We start from the raw sequence: 24,811 nt of genomic DNA on the forward strand, positions 1-24,811 counted from the left end.
GGTAAACTAAAGTTCGCTATAGATGGGTATTTTTCTTTCATTTAGCCAGATTCCTCCAGCCATACAAACAAGGTGGATGGAAGAATCCCCCTGGCAAGACATTGTATTCTGGACTTGTCGCTGTCAAAATACATTGATCAGTAGCTGCAGCCACTGATTGACAAAAGTTTTCCAGCATGTTACTTCAATAGGGTTAGGTCAAATGATTGAATTCTGTGGAGCAGGGACAGCCACACACTGATCAAAAGTTGTCTGGTCCCTGTTAAACCGACTGAATTACATATTGCCTACGGCTAGATTATGTCATCAAAATTATTAAAATGTTGGTGCCAAGAGTTGGGTTTAAGAACTGCATGCAAATAAATCCAATGCACAATGTAGAATAGTATCAAGACAAGGGTCCTTATCAAGATACCTATCTACATTGTGCATCTATTTGAATTAATAAACTTTGGTCTAGCAGTGAGCAGAACAGACCCTATTGTTTGGATTGCTTTATATGTACTTAGACTAGGCCAGGTCAGGGACCTGCAGGAAAACTCTGTAAGCTAAGAATCAGGCAGGGACCTTTTCTTTTGCTTTAAGAACAGTTGCTCAAAATGAAAATTGTCTTTGAGTATTATTGAAGTTTATTGCTCTATTCAAATCTTTTTCACTTTTATCTTAAAAAAACTAAGCATGAACAAAGATATGAAAAAGCTTATACTGCTATGATCGGGTGAAGTCTGGGTCACAAAGCTAAAATCTGTAGCATAGACCATAGAAGGCTTGTGCAATACCACAAAATACTGTATACCAAAACGTTAATTTTTAGCCCAGACCTTCACTAAATCTTCAAATCGCACTTGGTTGGCCTCCATCTCTCGTTCTGCAGCCTCATGCCATTTCAGTTTGCGGAGAATATTATTTGGGTCCCGATATGACTCATCTAATGCAATCTTGTACTTCTCGTCCATCCACACCAAGAGCTCTGTGGCATCTCGATTAAACTCCTATATAAAGAGTAAACAATTGATTTATAAAGGCAGCCTGACTGTCTGCAGGTTTGTTTGCAGTTTCAAAGCTATTATGAAAGCTACAAATCAGTTATATTATATCTTCATAACATTCCACACTATCAGGGTTATCATGATTGGAGCTTTTCCAAAGTTGGCACAGTCATTTCCAATATAACCAAATTAGGAGTAGACGGAGCTGGGCCTTAAGTTTCCCATGTGTTTTTCATCCAATCATCAAGCACCAGCACTGTTACATGCAAAGGAAAGGAGGCATGCTGCCTCATACCTGAAGTACCAGTTATTAGGGATGGGCTTTATGTTCAGGTCAAACATGAGTTCGCCCATTCGCTGAATAGTGAACAAATTGGGGTGTTCGTGACAAATTCGAAAGCCGTGGAACACCCTTTAAAAGTCTATGGGAGAAATCAAAAGTGCAAATTTTAAAGGTTATTATGCAAGTTATTGTCATAAAAAGTGTTTGGGGGCCTGGGTCCTGCCCCAGGGGACATGTATCAATGCAAAAAAAAGTTTTAAAAACTGACGTTTTTTCGGGAGCAGTGATTTTAATAATGCCTGAAGTGAAACAATAAAAGTGTAATATTCCTTTAAATTCCTGGGGGTGTCTATAGTATGCCTGTAAAGTGGCGCATGTCTGCCGTTTTTAGAACAGTCTGACAGCAAAATGACATTTCTAAAGGAAAAAAAAATAATTTAAAACTACTCGCGGCTATAATGAATTGTCGGTCCGGCAATACATATAAAAGTTAATTGATAAAAACGCATGGGATTTCCCCACTTAAAAAAAAATGCATGGAGGTCCCCCTAAATTCCATACCAGGCCCTTCAGGTCTGGTATGGATATTAAGGGGAACCCTGCGACAATTTGTTTTTTTAAATGGCGTGGGGGTCCCCTTCAAAATCCATACCAGACCCTTATCCGAGCAACCTGGAAGGCTGCAGGAAAAGAGGGGGGGACGAGAGAGCGCCCCCCCTCCTGAACTGTACCAGGCCACATGCCCTCAACATTGGGAGGGTGCTTTGGGGTAGCTCCCCCAATGCTATAAATCTATCCCCTATTATGTTGACGCTATAACCTTTGCTCAAACCAATCAATATACGCTTATTGTAGAATGTAGAAGAATACATATCGGCCTAAACTGAGGGGAAAAAAATGTTTTTATATATTTTTGGGGGATATTTATTATAGCAAAAAGTAAAAAAAATGATTTTTTTTCAAAATTGTCGCTCTTTTTTGTTTATAGCGCAAAAAATAAAAACCACAGAGGCGATCAAATACCACCAAAAGAAAGCTCTATTTGTGGAAAAAAAGGACGTAAATTTTGTCTGGGTACAATGTCACACGACCACACAATTGTCAGTTAAAGCCATGCAGTGCCGAATCAAAAAAAGTGCTCTGGTCAGGAAGGGGGTAAATTCTTCTGGGGCTGAAGTGGTTAAATGTTGTTTTTTAGGTCCAGCTTCAGGCATAAACAAATACTTTCATGTTTTCATGTGTAGGCTACTTAGTCTGATTTCTCAGCTGGCCCTCCCCGCTGGTGACCATAGACATGTGACCATCAGCTGTTCCAACCAAAACTGACTGGATTTGGCATTGCCCACCTTCCTCTTGGCTCTTAATAGTGGCAGCCTAATAGCGATCCTATTGGCCCAGGAGGAGGGGGGAAGAAGAGGGAGGAGACGCACGGCCGCCGTGATGCAGAGGAGGCGATGCAGGGGAAGCCACCGCCCCTTTCCCGGAGGGAAGGGCTGCCCGCGCTATAGATGGGGTAAGTGTGGGGTGAAAAGCAAACAAATAAATGTGGAGGTAGTACGCACAGAAATTTGATTCTATATTCATTTTGTCAGGACAGGTTAGAGAATGGAAACTAAAACCTGGTTTCATTTTAAAAAGATTACATATATCTTGTCTACCCCAGTTATGATAAATTAGATCCCATGTATGTTAAGGAACAAATGTCTATAGAAACTCTTAAAGATAACCTGCAGTAAGAGAAATAGGGGAGGCCGCAATTGCTGACCAAGAATTTTAGTTACCAGATTGTCTTTGTTCCTAATACAGTCTCAGTCAATAACTTGTAATCAGCATACCGACTAGAAACTCAAAGCTACTGATTTGTAAACTTACACCCAGCCAGTGTTTTTGAAAAGTCACTGAATCAACATAATAGCCAGGCAAATAGTATTTTCAGTAGTAGAGCTCAGCAAAGGTAGATCATATTTCAGTAGCTAACCACACTAAACAAGAGATATCCAAATGTAACTATACCATTTAAAGACCCCACAACAGTCACAATCAGGGCTTTCATTCTGCGGGAACATGGTAGTACACAATTCCACTAACTCCAGCCCTTAATGTATATACTGGCAAAGGGTGCTGGGGTGTACTAGAGGGTCTATTGATCTTTGCTGTTGGGGGATCTATTGTTTCTGGGGGGGGGTAATGTTGCTGGTGGCGGATCTATTTTTGCTGGGGGGAATCTATTGTTGCTAGGCTTGTGCATTGTTGCTGGCTGTTGGGGGAATCTATTGTTGCTGGAGGGTATTGTTGCTGGTGGTGGATTTATTGTTACTGAGGGAGGGCTATTGTTACTGGGGAATTTACTGTTGGAGGGTGTCTATTGTTTCTAGCTGCTGAACGGGCCATCCATGCTGGCTACAGGAGGATCTTGCTTTCAGGTGTCTATTGTTGTTGGTCTGGATCTATTGTTGCTGGTGGGGGACTTATAGTTGCTGGAGGAATTTATTGTTGGGGGAGATTTATTTTTGCTAAGGCGGGGGTCTATTGTTTCTGGGGGGATCTATTGTTGCTAGGAGGATATTTTGTTGCTGGGCTGCAAGGGATCTCTTTTACTGCCTTTCTTGCTATCCATATCAAATACACAATATCAAATATACAAATTACTTAGCACCAAAAATTACACTTGGTTCTATAATAGGGGCGGTACTGGGAGGTGGGTAAGGGTGGAGGCAAGGGATGATGCTCATATGTGGTGGAGACAAGTAGTGAGGAGAGTACCTACACCTAGTCTCTGAGAAAAAAAAGCCCTGGTCACAGTTACAGGCTTACTTGTTATTGTACAAACAGTAGTAAACCATAGTCAATTTCTGATAAGTGAACTATGTTTAGTGAATGGTTACTAAAACATTCTATACATTAGCCTTTGCCTTATGCCGCGTACACACGATCAGACTTTCCGGCAGACTTGGTCCGGTGGACCAGAATCCGTCGGACAATTCGATTGTGTGTGGGCTCCAGCTGACTTTTTTTCCTCAAAAGTCCGACAGACCTAGAAACAAAACATGTTTCAAATCTATCCGACGGACTAAAAATTGGGAAAACCGTTTGTCTCTGTGCTAGTCTGACAGACTAAATAGGACCCAAGGGCAGCTATTGGCTACTGGCTATTGAACTTCCTTGTTTAGTCCCATTTACGTCATCACGTTCAAAATGAACGGACTTTCAAACTGACTTAGTCCGGTCGTGTGTGGCCAAGTCTGTTTCGTTCAGAAAGTCCATCGGACCTCTGCCAAAAGTCCGTCAGGAAGACCGTCGGACCTGGTCCATTGAAAAGTCCGGTCGTGTGTACGCGGCATTACTGACTTGTATTGTCAACTGTATTAGGAATTGTTACACACTACTATGTCGTACACACTGGTGTCAAAACAAAGGACCTTGTATAAATTCCTGATGTGTCTTGCGCTCTCCTTGGACCATGGACCAATAATGAACATTGAGACAGTTGGCTTACACAAGTGGAAATGTTTTGACCCAACAGGCACAAACTGCAGTGTCTGGCTAGATTTGCACCCTGCAGTTTAGTTAATCTGTGTTGGTCCTCTGGGCAACATCTTTCAAATCCCCTATCTATGTATATAATACAAAAGTAAAATGACAGGAAGCATGGTGCAAGTACCATACGTCCAGTGTGCGTGAGGCCTTAATGTCAGAGTCCAGCTCATGGTTTTAACTGCAAATAAAGGTAAACCACTAGACTTTATGCTGCACACCTGCTTAGATTTAATGGTTGCTTTCTGATCAACCACTATTGTTTAACGGAAACAAACCTTTGCTACAAAATATAAAATGTGTTTGTACAGAATATACAAGAACTTGTGTAAAATAAATACAATGGTGTCCAGGAAATGCAATGTGATACTTAACCTGAAGTCCTAATGAATCCAACAGGCGTTTTTGTCTTTCTTCACTTTTATCATCCAAATTATCAAACCTCTTCTGTGTGTCTAATATCCTCTGATTTATCCTACACAGAAAAAAATGTAATGTTTTAAAATTGTCAACAACATCCAAATTGCCATTAAAATGGTTCTAAAGCCTTAAGGATTTTCACCTTAATGCATTCGGTGCAATAAGGTGAAAAACCTTCTGTGCTGCAAAATCTGCCCCAGCTCCAACCCACCCCCACACTTTTTTTAAAAATGTTGTACAAAGACAAGCTCCAAGCTAAGGCCGACCAATGGACATCTGCCACACAATGTGCCCTCACAAAAACAAAACATAAAAACACTAACACAACCCATGTGATTTGCTCACGCTAATATCACAAGGACAATCATACTTACTATATTGTCCCTGCGGTGTGCACGAGAGCTCTCCTCCTCCACTGCCCCCCCGGGCAGAGCCATTGGCTCCCCTGCTGCTGTCAATCAAATTCTGTGCCGAGTGAGTGAGGGCAGGGCCAAGTCAATAGATGCAGATAGGGTGGGTTGGGAGTGAGCCTGCACAGATGCCCCTAAGGTAAGTGGTTTTCCATGGGGGACTTGCCGAAAAAGGAGGAGCCTGAAGTTCTGGCGAGGATCCCCAGGAGTAGAGGATCGGGGCTGCTCTGTGCAAAACCATTGCACAGAGCAGGTAAGTATACCATGTTTGTTATTTTAATAATAATAATAAAAAAAGGAAACTTTAATGTCGATTGAAAGTTAAACTCTAGGCAAACAGCTAAACAGACAGATGAAATACCTATATGAGATCCGTTTTACTTGCCAAAGGATTTGTATTTCTGTTCATCCCACCCTAAGATTCTCCAGGCCCATCTGGTAGCCCATCCAGTAGGAGACCTGATATTTCTCTGCTGTATTTAAACAACACAACTAGGTAATTTCCCCACCCCTAGCTTATGACTGAACAAAGAGGGAGCATGAGAAGATTGATGACGTCATCCTTTTCAATGTCAGAACATGTGCATTTGGCAGACCCTGATTGGCTTAGAGTGCTGCCCCACCCTCTATGTCTGAGCTGTGCTGTACAGGAGATTTTAAATTCTGATGTTTTCACTAGTTGCATTAAAATATAAATGTTTTATATCTGCTTGGAGTTCAGCCTAAACTATATCAAGAACAAAGTCTTACAAATCACTGGCGAAATGATCATTCTTCACCAGGGTTTCTCCGTTTGTTCTAAGACCATCCACTCTGTTTTTCAGGACATCCATGACTTTTTCAAACTGCTTGTGCCTGTTCAGAAGGCTCTGTACTGTATCCAGTTGATCCTAAAAAGTAGCAGCAATAAATCGGTCAAACACACTGTAGATAAAATAGAACATTATAATAAATTGTGATTTATGATTAATGATGATTTTCTTCATTTTTTCAACATATCACATAACAACTACTTATCCTAGACCATTATTGTCCTGATAATAAATAATGGGATAATATAGAAGGCAAGAAAATATAACCACAGCATAAAGGCACTGAAAGCATCCAAAGAAAGAGAAAACAATGGTGTGCAATGGGCAATCCCATCTTTTATAACATTGCTTTTAAGAAAAAGAGCCAAACGATTGCTTTAATTACATATTTCATAAACAATTTTGTTACAGAATACAGCATGAATCACAGCTGTTATTGTTATCTCCAGATTCAGTTCCAGCCTGATAACTTTGCAACTCCTTGTGACCGCAATCCTCTGTTATGGCACTATGAGGTCTTCTGGTCTTCTAAAGATACTGCTGTGCTATTTCATATCAATGGCAATTGTTTTTAATCCAACTATAAATTGATTATTGCGTCCACATACATTGTGTTATTATTTTTCTTTTCCGAGCCCTGATGAAGCTAAAGCCCCTAAAACACTTTGGCTTTGCAAACAATTATGAATGAAATTAACTCGTATTTTGACTTGAATATTACAGCATGGCGCAACATTTCTAAATGACTAAAGTTATAAAGACATATATGTTATTGCACAGTCAAAACCGCAAATACAGTTTTATGTTTCTGTTGTCCTAATTTTCAGAAAGCTGTAAACAGGCAGGTCCTTGTGTAGATAATATCCTTGATGCTCTGGGGTCTAGCTACTGATTTTGCTGAATAATGACCTCAAAAACCTAAATCCCTGAACGGGTTTGGGATCCTTGGACCTAATAGCTGCAAATCCCTGGTGAATGAGTCATAGTGACGGGGGGAACATGCCTTCGGACGGGCTCTAAATCTATTTTTCTGTCTTTCTCTTTTCCTTCTTTTCTTTTCTCTCTTTCTTATCACTACAATAGTGTTTTGTTATTGCTGGTATACTGTACACTTTGTGTTCCTGATACTGGCCGGTGGGATGTGTAGATTCCGTGAGTAAAGGTTTGAGAATTGTTGTATGCTTCTATGGATACATTTCTTGCTCAGTCATAATTTTCTGACTTCTAGAGTATGACTTTAATGTTTTTGGTTTAAACTTTTGACTATTTGTTTTATATTATATGACCATTAATATCTACCACCTGTGTTGTAGGTCTACTATTTTTTTTACATACTCCAGCATGGTCATTTCTTTGTTATGTTTGTTAAAATGTAAAAAACATATTGAAACAGAAAAAATGAAATTCTCTCCAAATGGCAGCCTTGTGTTATGTAGAGAATTGACAGCAAGCAATTTCTCATATTCTGGCAGCTACCATTATTTAATTCTTATCAGCAGCCACTGACTATCACTTCTTTTATAATAACTAATATAATAACTAATGGGACATTTTATAAATGCATGGGGAAGTAGTTCAAAATTTGGCATCTTACCCCAAGGTCGTCCACCCGTAGGAATGCTTCATGGCTGGAAAGTGTTGCATTAACACTATCAGCTTCTTTCAAAAACTGCTGCAACTCCAGTCCCTGATCAAGTTTGGTTTTCCGCTCCACCCATAGATCACTTAGGGTATTGTACTCCTGAATGAGGTTTACTAAGCAATCCCGTACTTCTGGGCTCCTACTGGACTGTAGTACAGCTTGGCCCATCTGCTGCAGTTCAATAATTCTATGTGACAATAAAAAGAGAAGGGTTTGATTAGATCTGGTTATTTTTTATTCCAAAGCAGAAATATTACAGGCTTGCTGCATTCCATTTAAGCATTTTTACTAGGCTGCATTTAAAGTGGGAGAGAATGCATCTTTTATCCAGAAATAAAATTGCAGTGGATTATGTCAGGAACATAAAGCGGAAATATTACAGAGAGACACTGCACATCATGTAAACCTTTTTAGTTGATCATATTTGAAAATGAAGAGATGAGGTATCTTTGATCCAGAAATGTAAAATTCCAGTAAATTATCTCAGAGACACAAAATAAAATGATTACAAATACCCTGCATATCATGTAAGCCTTTTAGTAGGCTGAATTTGAAGAGGGAGATATGTGCCATTTTTCATCCAGAAATAAAAATGAAAGTGGATTATGCCAGAAATACAAAAGCAGAAATATTAGACTCTGCTCATAATGTAAGTCTTTTTAGTAGGCCACATTCTAGGATTAACTGATGAAAGGCACTGAATTAGTTGGAGTAGCATGCATAATAAGTGTATATATGATACAAAAAGAAAAATGTCCACACTACAAAAAAAGCCTTTCAATGATATTGGGTAGGGATGGGTCGAACGGACCCCTGTTTGATTTGCACCAGAACTTTCAAATGTAGCGAAAGTTCGCACCTGAATAACAAACCCCATTAAAGTCAATGGGACCGGATTCGCACCAGGACTTTCGAATGCCGTGAAAGTTCGGACCTGAATAACGAACCCCATTAAAGTCAATGGGATCCAAACGTCAAAAATCAAAAGTACCCATTTTGAAGGCTGATATGCAAGTAATTGGGCATACAATGGTTATAGGGGTCTGAGTCCTGCCCTGGGGGATATGTATTAATAAAAATAAAGTTTGTGAAAAATGTCATTTTTAAATGAGCAGTGATTTTTTTGATTTTTTTGATTTTTAAAGTGAAACCATAAAAATGAAAAATTCCTTCCAATAAAGTGCCTAGGGGGTCCCCTTAGTCTACATGTAAGGTGGCAGATCTGTACCATGTCCAGAATCTTCTGCAGCAATAATTACATTTATAAAGCCAGAAAAATTAAATTTTCCCTGCAAGCTGTAGGGCCGTAAACCTATATAGGTAATATTGATGAAAGCAAGAATTGGCCCTGGTATAAAAAATTGCAATGATATGCCCCTGTCAAACAGGTGCAGAAAAAAAGGTCTTTGGGTGTCGGTGGCGCCTTCCCATCGTAACACTATAAAGGTAATCTATATCATTGTTGCTCCTTCTTTCGCCACCATAAGTATTCAAGGCACATTGGCTAGGAAAGGGGATCCTATCATATGGAGCGCTTCTAGGAGATGGCGCATTTGTTGCTTCCACTGTGATGGCAGCATGAGCGTTGCCATTTTATCCATATAACACAAATCTGAAAGGTTGGCTAGAAAGCAATGGGCCTTCTCTTTGGTGGCCTAAATCCTGAGGTCCTTGTATGGGTACAGCAGCATGAATGAGCCCAACCCCCACAAATTTCCAGTGGCAGAAGAACCCAAATCATCAATCTTACTAAGGGCAATAGTATGCTCAACCATCCCACTTCTTGTGTTTGAAAAGTGTGAAACATACTCCTAAAAACCTATCCATGTCCTTCTACTAAATGTCAGAACCTCCATTTTCCTCCTGCTTGTGCTCCTCCAGTGATTGGTGCTGCCTCACAAGGAAGAAGTCAGAATAAAGCAGGCCCTAAAATCCTACTCTTCTTTCTGCTGCTATGCCTCCAGTGCCCAGTCTATTACACAATGCAGTGAATGCTCTAGCAGGAGCACCAAACAGTGGCTGGATAGGACCACCTGAAGTGGGCGCATGTGCCTTTGACCTGCCACAGGACATCCTGGAAACCAGGGAATCCAATTAGAAACTAGGGCACCACCACGTAGAGACCATGTGCCAGGCAAAGCATGTATGTAAACTTTTTCTGCCGAAGAGGAAGCAAGCAGTTTGGTGCCATTGTGACACACAAACCTACCTGACACAAGATGGCTTAGAGTCAGCCACTTCTCAGCCTGCCACTGAACAGCTGACAGAACAGAATCTCAGTCCTAGTGGGGCTCCTATCCTCCATACATGCCAGCTGCAAAACAACATGGTAAACCTGTCTGGAATTGCAGAAGGGGAAAGATTAGCTGGAAGAGGAGCAGTTTTAAAAGCCAGAAATGTTGCCAAGCTGGTTTTGAGACCCTGGGCATGGGGGCAACTTGATGCTCCCACGGAACAGACTCCTGCCTGGTCAGGGATGTACCTGGAGATGGCAGGGTGAGGTTAGTAGACTGAGTGCAGCTGATTCCTATACTTTGCTCTATTAAGTGTGACTCTGTGCTGACCCTCTTCACTGATTTTTGTGTCAAAAGCCATACTTCTCAAACCCCTTCCATCCCAGCACTGCATAGCTCTGCAGTACTGTTTACTGTGTACAGTAGCACTAACATAACTATATCTGTCTGTCAGCTGTCCCTCACTACTCAAACACACACAGACAAAAGGCTAATGGGGGAGCTGACTTATATAAGGAGGGGGCAGGCACATTTTTCAAGCTCCATTATTAGCCATACTCTGCCACCCGACCACAGTTCACAGTTCATGCAATGAACTGTGGAGGATTACCTTTTAGCACTTGGGCAAACAAATCCTGCATTCTCCTGGCGATCTGCAAACATTCATCACAAACCCAACCCAGCAGCTCACCTTAGAATACTATTCTTTTTATGTTCTCTCATAGCATTGCTTTGAGAAGAAAAAACTCCCAAATGACAGGTTTTTCCATGTATATGGTTTTGTCCTGTGTCTATTATTGTGACATTTTGAAATCCATTTGTTCTACACTGTTGGAATACTACATTCTTTGTAAAAAAAAAAAGAAAAGAAAAAAAAGAAATAATTAAATATACATTCCCCACCTGTCCTTCTGGCCTTGAATTTCTCTGAGAAGGTATTGATGGTCTCGGAGTAGCTGCTCTGCAGATGCTACATCAATGCCCATCTCCTTGCTCGTTAGCTTCTCTTTCATATCCTGAACCCACAGCATCTGTCTGTGACTGTCCTGTAGGAAGATCTTTTTGTCTTTCGCCTTTTGCACTTGATTCCTTTTCTCCTGAGCTTCACCTTTAAGTTTTGCAAGAAGCTTTTCCATTTGTTCAATCTGCTTTCTGATGGCTAAACTCTCCTGTGGGTTTGTATCTCTCATTCTGAAGGTAAAAAGTAATACAAAGCATGAGTACCAAATTAGAACTTTAAAGTGGTAGAACACATTTAATGATGTGGCTGGGTAATCTTTTGTAAAAATATACCAAAACTTAGCATTTTATCAAACGTTGCTGCAATCAGAATCTAAATAGGCAATACAGTTTAAGCCATGTACTGTAGCTTAAAAGCTGAATTCCAGGTATGGGTTTTTTTTTTGTACATACTTACATTGGTCCAGCTTGGACTAATGCAAGTAAGCATATGCCATACCTGACTGATCCCTGGGGAAGTGGAAAATCACTTTAGTAGCCATCGCTACTACAGTTATCCTTGCTGTCTTTTGAGCTTTGTGCCAAGCGACTGCCTTGCTGCATAGTGAACACAGAGGGTCACCCATTTGGCATGGGCACCTTTCAGCGATGTCTTGCCTTTTTTTCAATCTGTGTCGAGAAAACAACTGCTGCATTCAATATGCAGTAAGGCAAGCAGAAGAAAAGAATCACTGCAGTAGCACTGGCTACTACAGGGATTCTTAGCTCCCACAGGGTTCAGCCAGGTATGGTTTAAGCATACTTACATCAGTCTAAGCTGGACCAACTTAACTATGCAAAAATAAACATACCTGGAATCTTGCTTTAAAACAGTACAGAAGTGCTACTACCACCATACTATAGTACAAAGTTTTCTACAAAAAGTTATCCACCTTGGACCCATCTGCATGGTCATCTATAGTCATGGGACTGAACCTGACTGCTGTTGAGACAGCTCCAGAAAAAAATGAGGATACAGCAGACCTCCCCATAATGTGCTAGCCTGAAGCTACCCCCCCCCCCCCCCACCACCCTTTGTACTGTATACTGTATGAAACACAAACAAAAAGTGAAGAGTGAATCAAGTAGAAATTGCCATCTTCATCTTTAAACAGTCAAAGGGTTCAAGAGGAGGTCTTTTGAGATCCCCTTGAATATTACAGTGAGCCTACCAGAACAACACAGATAACCCAGGTGCCGCCCAATTCTTAATTTAGGCATGTGTAGGAATTTTGCACAGGTCCCACACTTACAATCCTTTGGAAAATTTCCCATACTGGATCCATAATCAGAAAATGTATTTGTAGAGTTTCTGTATTATTGATAAGAATGGCAGCCGCTACTACAGAATTATCTCTGAAGAGCCACAATTACCAGAGTTTTGGCATGGAGGCTGTATGGACCTGGATTGTCTGCTGGTGGCACTGTAGTTCAGTGGGTGAAGGGTTGTAGTTCCATTGTCCACGAGTGGGTGTCTCAAAGCAGCCAAGAGTTACAAGTAATCAGTTTCCACCTGATGCTGGCTGCTGGGAGAGTATTTAGGTCCTTCTCTTTTTACTGCCTTTTTGCTTCTTTGTTATGCATTGCTGCTACCAGATCCGTTTTCCATTTATTCTGATCCTGCTCTAGCCAAGTACCCTGCTTACTTGTACCTGCTCTCCCTTATACCTGATCCCAGTATTGCTTCCCCCCTCCTGTCTACTCCCTGCGCCTCCTGTTTTTCCCTGCTTTTTGGTGTTCCCTATTGTTTATATATATATATATATATATTATATATATATATATATATATATATATATATATATATATATATATATATATATATATATATATAATTGTTAATTAGGCTTCTGTTTGTTAGTTATTAGTCAGGTATTCTGTCAGTCTGTTATTGGTTCACTTGTATTTTTATGTTTTTTGTGTGCTGGTGTTTGGATGGATTTTGTTGCACTGTAAATAAATCTCACTTAAAGCATATATAGTCTGGTCTCCGTTTCTAAGTGTAGCCACTCAGATCTGTTATCTCTGTTGCAGATTCCTGACAGAGGCTTTCTAAAATAGAGCATTTAGGTTTCGGCACCCAATTTCATGTATAATGCCCACTTTTTTTTAGCCTTCTTTGATCATTTTTTCCCAGAGTGGCCACTACTTACGACTCTTCCATGCTCTTTAGATAGGCAATTTTTCTTTCTAGTGCTTCTATGTCTCTCTCATGGGCTTTTAGCTGACGTTCTTCTGAGTCTACATTCCCAAATGGTTCTGAATTCTCCAATTCCTTCAGTTTTTCCTGTAAAAGAGCTTCTATATTCTGACAGTTCTGCATAAAAGTCTTTACATCGGCCAGTCCTATCAGCTCAGCCCCCTTTTCTTCTTTCAGTACTTCAAGACGATTCCAGCTGAATGAGAGATAGAGAATAACAATTTAGGATTGATTCAATCTTTATATATGTACACACGTGGTCCTGAAAATGTATTTAAGTCAAAAAACAACACTTTCACTTTACTATACTAAAGTTTACAAGCCTTTAAATTTGGTGTCTAAATCTGATTAATTTTCTTAAGGTTTTTTGAATTTAGTTTCACCTGGTAATCCTGCAAATAAAAAATTGACTGTCCTAGGGTGGCCATGTACACTATACTATATCTGTGGAGGAAGCCATGGCTGCCGGATAGGCTGTACTTAACCTGCCTGTGAACCAGTGGCCACCCGTCCATTAGGGGTGCAGGGGCGCCACCCCCCATACATGCGACTGGCCCCCTAATCTACATACGGGGCATGTGATTAGAGCCTGAGGCTTCAAAAAAAGGGTGGGCTCGGTGTGAGGAGCACTGCACCCTGAGCCCACCCAGTTGTGTGGCAATAGCAAGTGAATATTTGCTATTGTCACACTGATTCTCCTCCCGTCCAATCAGAAAGTGGGTCTTGAGACCTGTTGCCTGATTGGCTGAAAGGAGAAGCAATCCTATTGGCCTTTGAGGAGGAGGGAAGAGGAGGGAGCAGGAGGGAGGAGATGGCCGAGAAGCTGCTGCCTATCGCCCGGAAGGAAACTGCCCGCTTGATGGGGTAAGTGCAGGACTGACCAGCCGCCCCTGGGGGGGTGGATGCAGGTGACCCTACAAACTGTAGGGGGGGTGGCTGTGGGTGCATTGTTTGCCCCCCCCCCCCCCCCAAAAAAAGAAAAACACCAACCAGCACTGCTGTGAACTGAACTGAAAGCACAATGTTATCTTCCTTTTGTAAACTACAAATTCCCTCCACCCCATGTAATGGAGATGAATGAATCAATGACAACATATTAATTGCTTTATCTGTATTACATGAGAGGTAGGGGATTAGCAAATTGCAGAAGAAGCATAACATTGTTTGTGCTTTCAGTTCAGCAAGGACATTGCATTTCTTGCAAGATCAGAACAGTTATTTTCTGTATTTGTTGAAAATACTCTTAGTCTGCAAAAAAAGTCCTTAAGGACTGGTAAGATTAGAGCTTGCTGCAGAATACCAGAACCATCAACTCCTGGATGCAAAGCATAGTAATGGACTGGAAGAATAAGGAAACAAATGGAAGCCTTCTTAATATGCACTTGCCTTCTCTCGCCTTAAAACCAAACCAGTTCTGAATCCTATTTTTAATATTATTATTCAAATAGTTCAGAACATAAAAACATTTTTTCAACAGACGTTTCCTTAAATAAATTTTGAGGTCCATTTTAATAACTAAAAAGATTTACATTTTCCAAATGTTAACAAAATGTTAACCTAAAGCTAATCTTGCTGGAATGGAATGGATAAAGAGTAATGGAAGGACTGAAGTACTCATTGCTGTTGCTTGCTGCTATGACTTCCCAGGTTGGGGGGGGGGAATCAGTCCCGCTCAGATTGTCAAGGGCTAGCCATTTTTGCATCTTGGGGGGTATTTCAGCTTTCAGAAAAATATCAGAGGCAGATAAGTTAATATAATAAATGAGAAAGAAAAAAAAGGGGGGGGGGGGTGTGGTCCAGCTCAAAAACTTCCATGCAAAGGAGAAAAAGAGGGGACAGCAAACTTAAGGTGTAGTAAGAAGAAGAAAATTGGAAGAAGTATGAAAGGGGGGAAGAGGACACGGAGGGGAACTCTATATATAACCCTCCAAAAAATAGTATGCCACCTACAGAGAAGTATAGCTATAGGGGTGGGCATATTGTATTCATGAAGTCCATACTGCTATACTTTGGGTGCTAGTAAGTTTCTTGTTGACAAACAATGTGTGTTGTCAGACTTCCATAGATTGTGTGAATTGCTTTTTGAAACTCTTGCAATAGTTTGTTTGACAGCTAGTAGAACATAAGTGGCTAATTTAAAAGAGAAGTTGAGAATTATAATTTTTTTCAGAATCATACTTACCTAGGTGGATGCAGCATCAGTACGAATCTGCGTCTGCCCCCCCCGCTGGCTCTAAGGCTGAGAACCGAGTTATCAAACACCAACAATTGCTCGGTTTTCAGTGCACAGTGAGCAGAGAGCTGGTGACTGTCAGTCACCGTCTCTCTGCTCTGCCCCCCCCCCCCCGTGCTCACTGAAATGCTGTGGAGGAGGTGGGAGTGGCCAGCTCAGGATCTCAGCAGTACGCTAGGTGCTGGCACAGAGATCTGGGTGGATTCAAACCATATGGTCACAATCTTTCCCCAGCCTGGGCTGGCTCTTTGATGTCAGCCAACAGTGGGCTTCGGCCTGCTGTCTGCTGAAAACGGGTCACAGGAGTGCAGAACAAACTGCACTCCTGTGAGCCACAGGAGAAGTACAGCCAAGCAAACTTTGGCTGTACCTTTCCTTTAAACTGGTGCTTAGTGAGAGTGGGAAGTTTAAGACTAAGAAGCATAAACCAAGGGTTTGTAGAAGCTTAAGCATTTTGGTCCAAAATCTGCTCAGCATAGGACCAGATGTGCATTACATCCCCTACAGTGTTACAGCCTTAAAAAACACAAATTGGTGAGGGATGACAGTGTGCCAATCTGGAAGGAAACATACCACAGGGTTACAATCTTAAATGCCAATTTGGCCATGGTTATGTTTATAGAACATTAGATGATCAAGAACCAAAATTTTAGCCAGTCTTCCCCATTTTTGGTACACTGGAGGTTACACTCCCATTTGAAAGCATGTGTGGTAAGTATATTCAATTAAACAGTTAAGCCTGCAATAGGTGATGAAGATCAGTTTGGGGTTAAAAGGTGTATGGTGTGCTAAAAACAGATAGTTGGGTGGTGCAGTCCCTGTTAGCAAGCACCGAGGTAAGCCAATACTTGATTTGCATATAGTATAAAGTAGTACAAAGCTTTCACCTCTACCCACTGAGGGGCTTCTGCAGATGTGAATAAAAATACCGGTGGGATAATTTCTACAGCTGTAAAAAATTTTAAGAAGTTAGGGAGTTTAAGTCTACCTTGGCATTTTTAAGCCCACCTTGGCATTTATGCATTGTGCATTTGTAGACACTTGGTTGAACTCCGATCTTTCATTTCAGAATTCCCATGAGCAAATGCCTTGACTTTAGGTCACATAACAGGCACAGAATCATTACAGTACATTTTCCCAGAAATGTAAGTATTTCAGTCCATGCTTAACTTGTTAAATATCTTTCCCAACAACTGTTAAAATAGCTTTAGGTTAAGATTTTGATATAGGTATGCTTAAAAATAAGGTCTAAACAGATACAAAATCCTTCAACCAGTATGCAATACAAGTCCTATTAGAATGAAGAAACGATCTCTAAAGTCTTAAGTCACTTGAATGTCCTTATGACGGAATGATATTATATAGAACAGTATCTTCAAAATCTGTTTTGTCGATTTTACTTTTGGCCTAGAAAATACACAAATGATGTACCTATTGCTGATATTTTTTTGTTGGTCCTGAATTTCTTTCTTCTTGTCAGGGGTGCTCTTGGCCAACTTGTCAGCCGTGCTGTTGATCTCGTCAAGGCGAGCTTTGCCAGCTGCAAGATCAGTTAGAAAGTTCTGCAAAGGAAGAGCATCTTTTTAAACTTTTAAAGATAAACCCTGGTATGAGAATTCCAGTATGAAAATGGGTCACACATGTATACATGTTTTTGGCAGATAAATACACAGCTTAGCGCCAATACAATTTAAGATGTTTAACACAATGTTCTTTTGTAATTTCTTTCAATCCAGACATGGCTGCTTTGTCCTTGAGACTACAATTATTTCTCCAGAGGAATTAGGAACCCAGCCATTATATGTGCATGTATCATGATGCTACTAGACTTACAGATATGACAGAGACAGATTTTACTTTTGTCAGTGTCCTTTCAAAAATTAAAATGTTTGGATAAAGTTAGACTTTGAAATCAGCTTTGTATAATTACCCACAGTACAATAAATTAAATTCCAGAAATCTCCTTCATACCAAAATTTCAAATTGGGTTACTTTGGTATGCAGATTACTGGAATTTTCATTTAATGTACTGCCTATAATTACACATAAGCTAATTTCATAAATAAACTCCACTGCTCTATAACTTCCTGGACAAAAAAAAAGAATGACCATAACAGACATTCTCTAGCAATACAAAATAACATTAATGCTAAGTAATCATATAAACAGTGAATAAATCCAACTAAAAAGTCCCAGATAAAAAAGTGCTTGTGCAGGTGTAGAGAAAAGAGGGGCTCCACTTCTCAGTGCTTCCAGTTATCCTATACAGACAGATACTCATCACACGTTGTTGACCTACTATTGCTAGTCAGGTCAGTAGCGCTTGTGTTTGGGGACATACTCCTAAGTCTCCAATGGCTTGTTCCTATGGGTCCTTCTCAGATGGTGTACCATCATGCATGCAAATAAAATACCAGGGAGAATTGCATAGCGCAAAACCATTTGATTTTATTAAAATACACAGAAATATTGTAAAAAAAATTCACACTCACATTTGTAGGTGCTTATAAAAACCAGCACTGGGTATGTATAGCTTGCATAGGGAGGAAAAAAATGTCCATGGCTGTGCAAATATATGTCCTCTTGTTAGAGCATATACTCCTGTTGGAGCACACGGTGAGAGAGGTGTGGTCTATGCGCTGGTGTCATTTCCGGCAACGTCATATTCTCCTTTTGGAGCAGCTGCTGGTTTCCTGTAGATGCACATCCACAACCATTTTTTTTCTCATCCCTATGCAAGCTATACATATCCAGTGCTGTTTTTTATAGGCACCTACAAACGTGAGTTTGAATTTTTTACAATATTTCTGTGTTTTAATAAAATCAAAAATCAGTTTTACACTATGAGATCCTCCATTGTATTTTATTTGCATGCATGACAATACACCATCTGAGATGGACCCATAGGAACAAGCCATTGGACACTTAGGGATATATATCCTCAAAGTGCTACTGACCTGACTAGCAATAGTAGGTCAACAACTTGGGTTGATTGTCTGTCTGTATGGGAACACTGGAAGCACTGAAAAGTGGGGCCCCTGTTTTGTTTACACCTGCACAAGCACTTATTTATATGATTATATTTATTATACTGATAATGATATTTATTGTATAATTTTCACATTATTGGGGACAGTGTAGCATCATTTCTATTTTATGTACTTAGAGCCACGGATTTTGCTTTTTGGTGTTTGCGGCAGTCTTATTCATTTTATTTTATTTTATTCACTTTTGTTGGTTTGATAGCGCAGGATTACTTCTCATATAATTATTATGGACAGAGACTAACGCTTCCCTGCTCTATCCAAAATAGAAGTACATTTTGCCTGGAACTGGGTTTTAAAAATAGATTGCCGCTCAGCATCCCCGCTGAGCAGGCAGATGACAGGTCTGTGCCCACTCCACTAATGCAGAGCAGACAGGGACACAGCCCACTGTTCTCTATGATGCTGTAGGATATAAACCTCCTGCCCATTTCCATCCGATCCGAGCCACCAGAGGGAAGAGGAACTGATCCCCATTTGTCTTTTTTTAGGTCTGTCAGTCTGAAAAAAGCCTCATGATTTTTGTTTTTCTGTGTCCACGAGTTCTTTTGTACATAATAACAGTTTTATCAAAATGTTATTTTGACAAACTGTGCAATAGTAAATTATCAATAAAAATGAATATTTATCTTAATCAAAAAAAAATAAAAAGTAAAAAGAGAGTACTAGGATATTTGAATTTATTAACTGTAACAGAATCAGTCAATATAAAATACCCCAAGGAACCCGTTGCTTGGCATTTTGATATCACTATCCTTAAAAAAAATAAAATAAAGATACATACATAATCAAGAAATAAAAACAATCATGAAAACCCTTTTCAACCATTTATGAAGATTGCTATGCTGTTTACACACAAGCTGATCTGGCTTAATTGAGTCTTTACAGCAACTGATCTATGCAAAAGCATATTTGGTCACCCACAGTGATGGCCAAACCTGACAGATTGGGGTGTCTGCCTGGGTGCTCTCTGCTGATATTTATTGGAGGACAATAAAAGCAATTGTGATTATCTGTTCCATTCATATAATATTCCAATGTAAATTTCTTAAGTCTTTAAGATAAATCTGTCTTATAATACTCATTATCAGAGTGCAATGTTTTGCAATAAAAACCACCAAAGATCAAGATCAGCTTGATTCTTTACTCCACAAATGTAGAGGATCAAATGTTTCAATACACCCATATTCAGATTTATAGGTGTTATTTTTAAATTACCTATTTTCTTTTTGCCACAGAACAATAAACCAGCATAACAAATAAAACATATTAAGAATGAAAGAATAACAACACTATGGGGGTTATTTACTAAAGGAAACTCCACTTTGCACTGCAAGTGCACTTGGAAGTAAAGTCGCTGTAGACCCGAAGGGGACATGCAAGGAAATTTAAAAAACAGCATTTTAGCTTGTACGTGATTGGATGATAAAATCAGCAGAGCTTCCAGTCATTTCAGATCTACCCCTTTAAAGCGACTGTACTTCCAAGTGCACTTTCAGTGCAAAGTGGATTTGCCTTTCGTAAATAACCCCCTATGTTCATAATCACAGGTCATTTAAAGCTCACGTGAATTTGTACATCATACATACCTCATATTTCTGTTGCATGACCTCTACGTTGTCAGGATTTGGCTGAAAAGTCTTAAAAATATTCTCCTTGTCATTCATCCAAGACTGGAACTCCCCACAGGAGCTATAAAACTGATACAGCTGGATCATTTCTTCCAAAGCTTTCCTTCTTTTCTACAAAACAAAATGTAGGACCAGTTTATTGGCACTGAATGACTTTGTATGCACCCTTTCATATTATAAAATAGTACAGTTACTGCTGACACAGAATGACAAGTTTGTAAAAGAAGAAACCAGACCGTCTACACAATGTCCAGAAAACTTAGGTATATCAAGAAAAATGTAGGCAATAACTAGCCAGTACATGGGAACTGTGCTGCTAACTCATCCATTATCCACTCAGATATCTGGTCAGGATAGAAAATCTAGTGGTCCAATGTGCTAATCGAGGAGTCCTGTATGATCTAGGACAGTGATGGCGAACCTTGGCACCCCAGATGTTTTGGAACTACATTTCCCATGATGCTCAACTACACTGAAGAGTGCCAGAGCGTCATGGGAAATGTAATTCCAAAACATCTGGAGTGCCAAGGTTCCCCATCACTGATCTAGGAGTTGAGCAAAAGGACTGAATGTTTGGACCATAAAAGAATACACATGTGTGAAACTGTCCAGAAATTCTTAAAATTAGCCATGACTCCTTTTCCTTAAGCTGGTCATACGTGGTTAAAAAAAACTAAACAAATTCCCCCATCCACACATTCAAGTGAATGGGGGAATCCTCCATGTGCTTTTGTATTCTGACAGAATACAAGTCGGGCAAGTCGGTTAGTTCGGAAGCCCGTTGTAACTCCATCGAAAGTCCGTCAGGAAGACCGTCGGACCTTTTCTGCCCTGTGTACGTGGCATTACTGTTACCCTTACTAGAGATGCTGGTGCCTGCACCCAAAGCCGATTGAAGAATCAGCTCGAGTGAGGACATCACGGGATCCCTAAGCAGGTAAGTGTTCTTATACATAAAAGTCAGCAGCTACAGTATTTGTAGCTGCTAACTTTTATTTTTTTTCTGAAGGAGTCTGGAGCTCCTCTTTAAGAAAGTACAATGCCTTAGCTCGAAATGCCTCAGTGTTATATCCTTCTGGCCTTTATTTAATAAAAAAGAGAAGTATTTTATGTAATTTCTTAAATGCAATGTTGCAATGAATAGGTAAAGTTGTATCCAAAGGAAATTGAAAAAAAGATAGTGAAGGGTACGGCCATTTTTGGTACCTTGGCAAATTGCTGAATGTTGTCATAAGAAGAGTCTATTTGCTTCTGTGTTGTCCTTATGTTCTCCGGAGTCATCTGGGGATCTTGTCTGGACTCCTCAGTCTCCCTATGAGTGTATGACCTTTTCTGTGGCTGAATCCTTTCTTGGGTTACCATGGCAATCACAGGTTTCTTTTCTTGCTGCTGTAAAAATTACATAGAAGTTATTCTATGTGAAGTAAAAGCATAGGAATTATATGTAATGCATAACACTCCAACACTTTACAATAAAGCTCTGTTTATGCGCATGCATTTTGGTGTGCCGAGGCTCCTTGTCTTAAAGAAGCCTATATATTTTAAACTGTCTCTCAATTCACCTCATTGCTCCAAAAGGGGCACTTGCACTATTTTTGCCAAATCAGTGTACCACAAAGCATAGAGCATGCACATATGTACCTTGTGGTGTGCTATAGTGCAGGTGTATTTAGGACATATCTATAGATGCATTTATTGTGCGTTAACCCCAATTCAGAAGTGTAAGTAGGCCTTCAGTGTTATGCCAGAAAATGCGTAAATATAGCCATATCCAAAATGAAAATCACTATAGAATATTGTATTTGAATATTAACCCCATATTTACCCTATGCCCATTTTTACGTTTGTTTTTTTATTATGCTTTTGATGCATAAATACATTTTTTTTTAAAAACCCTAAAGCTGGGTATACTAGAAGAATTTAAAAAAAAAATTGTACAAAAATTCTTAGGAAAATATTTGCAAACATTTTCCGAATATTTGAATGTCATTTGAAAGTAGTTCAAGATTTTGTTTGCTTTTAACATTCGAGTTTGGAATGAATGAACTCCACCAAACAAAAAAACAAAAAGACACATACACTCATGCAAAAAAAAAAAAAAATCCATCCTGAACATGCAAACATAAAATTTGACTCTAAAATGATTAGAAAAAGGATGAACAATCATACATTGAGAAATGTCGAACAAAATTCTACTAGTGAATACTCAGGTTTAGCTATGGACAGGGCCAGACTTACCATTGGGCTTGACTGGGCTCAAGCCAATGGGCCCCGCCCAATAGGGGCCCCACGGGCCCCGCCGAGATACATAGCCGAGTGTACTATGCTCAGCTCCGCTCACAGTCATGCCCAGTCCTGCCCTATGATGGACATAACACAGGGACTGGGTGTGACTGTGAGCCGAGCCAAGTACACTCGGATACTCTCGGCTCCGCTCAGGACTGCGAGTGGACCCGAGAGCTGCCGAGAGGACCCCAGAGCCGCCAAAATACACAGGACTCTGTATCTCGGCTGTGCCATTTTTAAACTTCAAGACTGCAATGACAAGGCTCCAAAATTACAAGGCTACACTGACAAGGCTGCAAATGACACTGGACAAGGCTGAAGATGGATGGACAAGGCTGCAGATCAACACTGATAAGGCTGCATTGATGGGCATTTAAATGTAAGTTTTTTCCTGAAACTTCCCTCCTAAAAGTTGTTTTCCTTAAAATTCCCTCCTAAACGTGGGGTGCGTGTTATACGACAGTGCGTGTTATACACAGATAAATATGGTAATGTATAGAAGGTAGGGCCCGAAAGTGACTCAAGCCTAGGGGCCCCCACCACCCTAAGTCCTGCCCTGGCTATGGCCATATATGCCCACACATTTATTAAATAAAAATAATTTTCATATATGTTATTTTCCACATTGCTCTAACCAACTAAAACTGATATAATACACAGGATTGAACCAAATGGAGACTGTGACAAACACTCTGGGCAACAAAGCTTGTTTAAGTCAACAAAACTGCTGATAGGTCTTGGACTGAGGGGGGAATGGTGCTTATTAATTACAGGCAAAATATAGAAAACTTATGAATGAGCATTATAGAATACAATACACTTTACTGGTGCCACTAACTTTTTAAACATTCAACATTAAAAAAATGGTATCATTCCTATCATACAGCACACATACCATCAGTGGTGCCTTGTTTGCTACTGTCTCAGCCTGGTCTCCAAGCCGTCGTACTTCCATTCCATAGGCTGCAATTTCCTTCTCAAGACGTAGGTGTCTCTGCAGTATTGCCTCAGCACTGGACTCATCTTTGCCATAGTCCTCATTGCTCAGGAGAGCAAAGTGTTCTCTTATCCACGAATCTGCTTCATTAGCATCAGCAAAATACTGGATGATAACAGAGAGGTATATACAAATTAATACATATGTTGTGTTATGTTTTCCATCACTGTGCTTAAAACAGAACTTCACCTAAAATGGTCTCTACTAGTTTTTGATTTTTTCTTTTTTGAAGTGGGTTCCTATTTCTGACTCCACTTCTGCCCAGATCACCTAGGCGGTCCGAGTGGAATTTTTTGCCCAACCTTCTGGGACACCACACAGAACCCAGGAAGCTGCACTACTTGCACATGCGCAGTAGGAAGCAGGCTATTAAGGCAAATGCTTATTCTTATGCAACAAATGCTCATTCTCCTGAAGCTACTAATTATTTCCATGCAGCTAATGCTTGTGCACATGTACCATATGAGCTCAGGCTAATGTCCAGCGTGCACTGATACGTAGGCGCATTTCTGTACTGCCTGCTGAATGCTAACTGCTGGATGTTCTTCAGTTTCCCCTTATTCGTGTTCCTGTGTTCCTACTTGTGCTGACTGATCTTCTGTTGCTGACCAGGCTTGTTCCGGACCTTGCTATGTGGATTCTGGATTCTGACGTTGGCTTGCCTCCGACTATTCTTGCCTGATCTCCTGGTGCTGACCCCGGCTTGCCTCTGACTATTCTCTGCCCAATCTCATGCTGCTGACCTTGGCTTGCTACTGGAGATTGCTCTGCCTGCTGCCCTGGTACTGACCCTGGCCTGCTTCCTGACCACCCTGCTGTCTACCTGTGTATGACTCAGGCTCACCTTGGCTACATACCTGACCGTGGCAGTCACCTGCTATCAAGCTACCAGCACCCATGCTTCTTTGAGCCTTGTACCTCTGTCACAACATTCAGGGGTGCTCGGACCAGAGCCACAAGAAAAGTCCTTTCATCAAATCGGCCTCCAACCAAGGCATGTGACACCCGTTATGTTGTTTATGATTCCCACCCTGCGTGGCGAGGTGTGTTTTTATTTTGTTTCTATTTGTACTATACAAAAAATAATAAAAATAAAT

At 40.4% G+C, this 24,811-nt stretch overlaps 1 protein-coding gene across 3 annotated transcripts in view; it reads right to left on the bottom strand.

Moving 5' to 3' along the window:
* SPTBN5 (spectrin beta, non-erythrocytic 5) overlaps positions 1 to 24,811 on the bottom strand; it is a 404,631-nt gene that overhangs the window by 290,100 nt on the left and 89,720 nt on the right. For 2 of the 3 annotated variants that reach the window (XM_077464541.1, XM_077464539.1), the window contains exons 12-21: positions 23,613 to 23,819; positions 21,638 to 21,820; positions 20,390 to 20,542; positions 17,188 to 17,318; positions 13,477 to 13,719; positions 11,228 to 11,515; positions 8,043 to 8,277; positions 6,387 to 6,526; positions 5,182 to 5,281; positions 822 to 992 (exon numbers count right to left, since the gene is read on the bottom strand). In XM_077464541.1, the coding sequence (XP_077320667.1) occupies positions 822 to 992; positions 5,182 to 5,281; positions 6,387 to 6,526; positions 8,043 to 8,277; positions 11,228 to 11,515; positions 13,477 to 13,719; positions 17,188 to 17,318; positions 20,390 to 20,542; positions 21,638 to 21,820; positions 23,613 to 23,819 (1,851 nt within the window). The remainder of the gene's footprint in view (positions 1 to 821; positions 993 to 5,181; positions 5,282 to 6,386; positions 6,527 to 8,042; positions 8,278 to 11,227; positions 11,516 to 13,476; positions 13,720 to 17,187; positions 17,319 to 20,389; positions 20,543 to 21,637; positions 21,821 to 23,612; positions 23,820 to 24,811) is intronic. The other variant, XM_077464540.1, reaches the window with a different exon arrangement.

Source organism: Lithobates pipiens, unplaced genomic scaffold (genome assembly GCF_037356315.1).
Source record: "Lithobates pipiens isolate NorthernLeopardFrog02 unplaced genomic scaffold, aLitPip1_a1.2 Scaffold_30, whole genome shotgun sequence".
Lineage (NCBI taxonomy): Eukaryota > Metazoa > Chordata > Amphibia > Anura > Ranidae > Lithobates > Lithobates pipiens.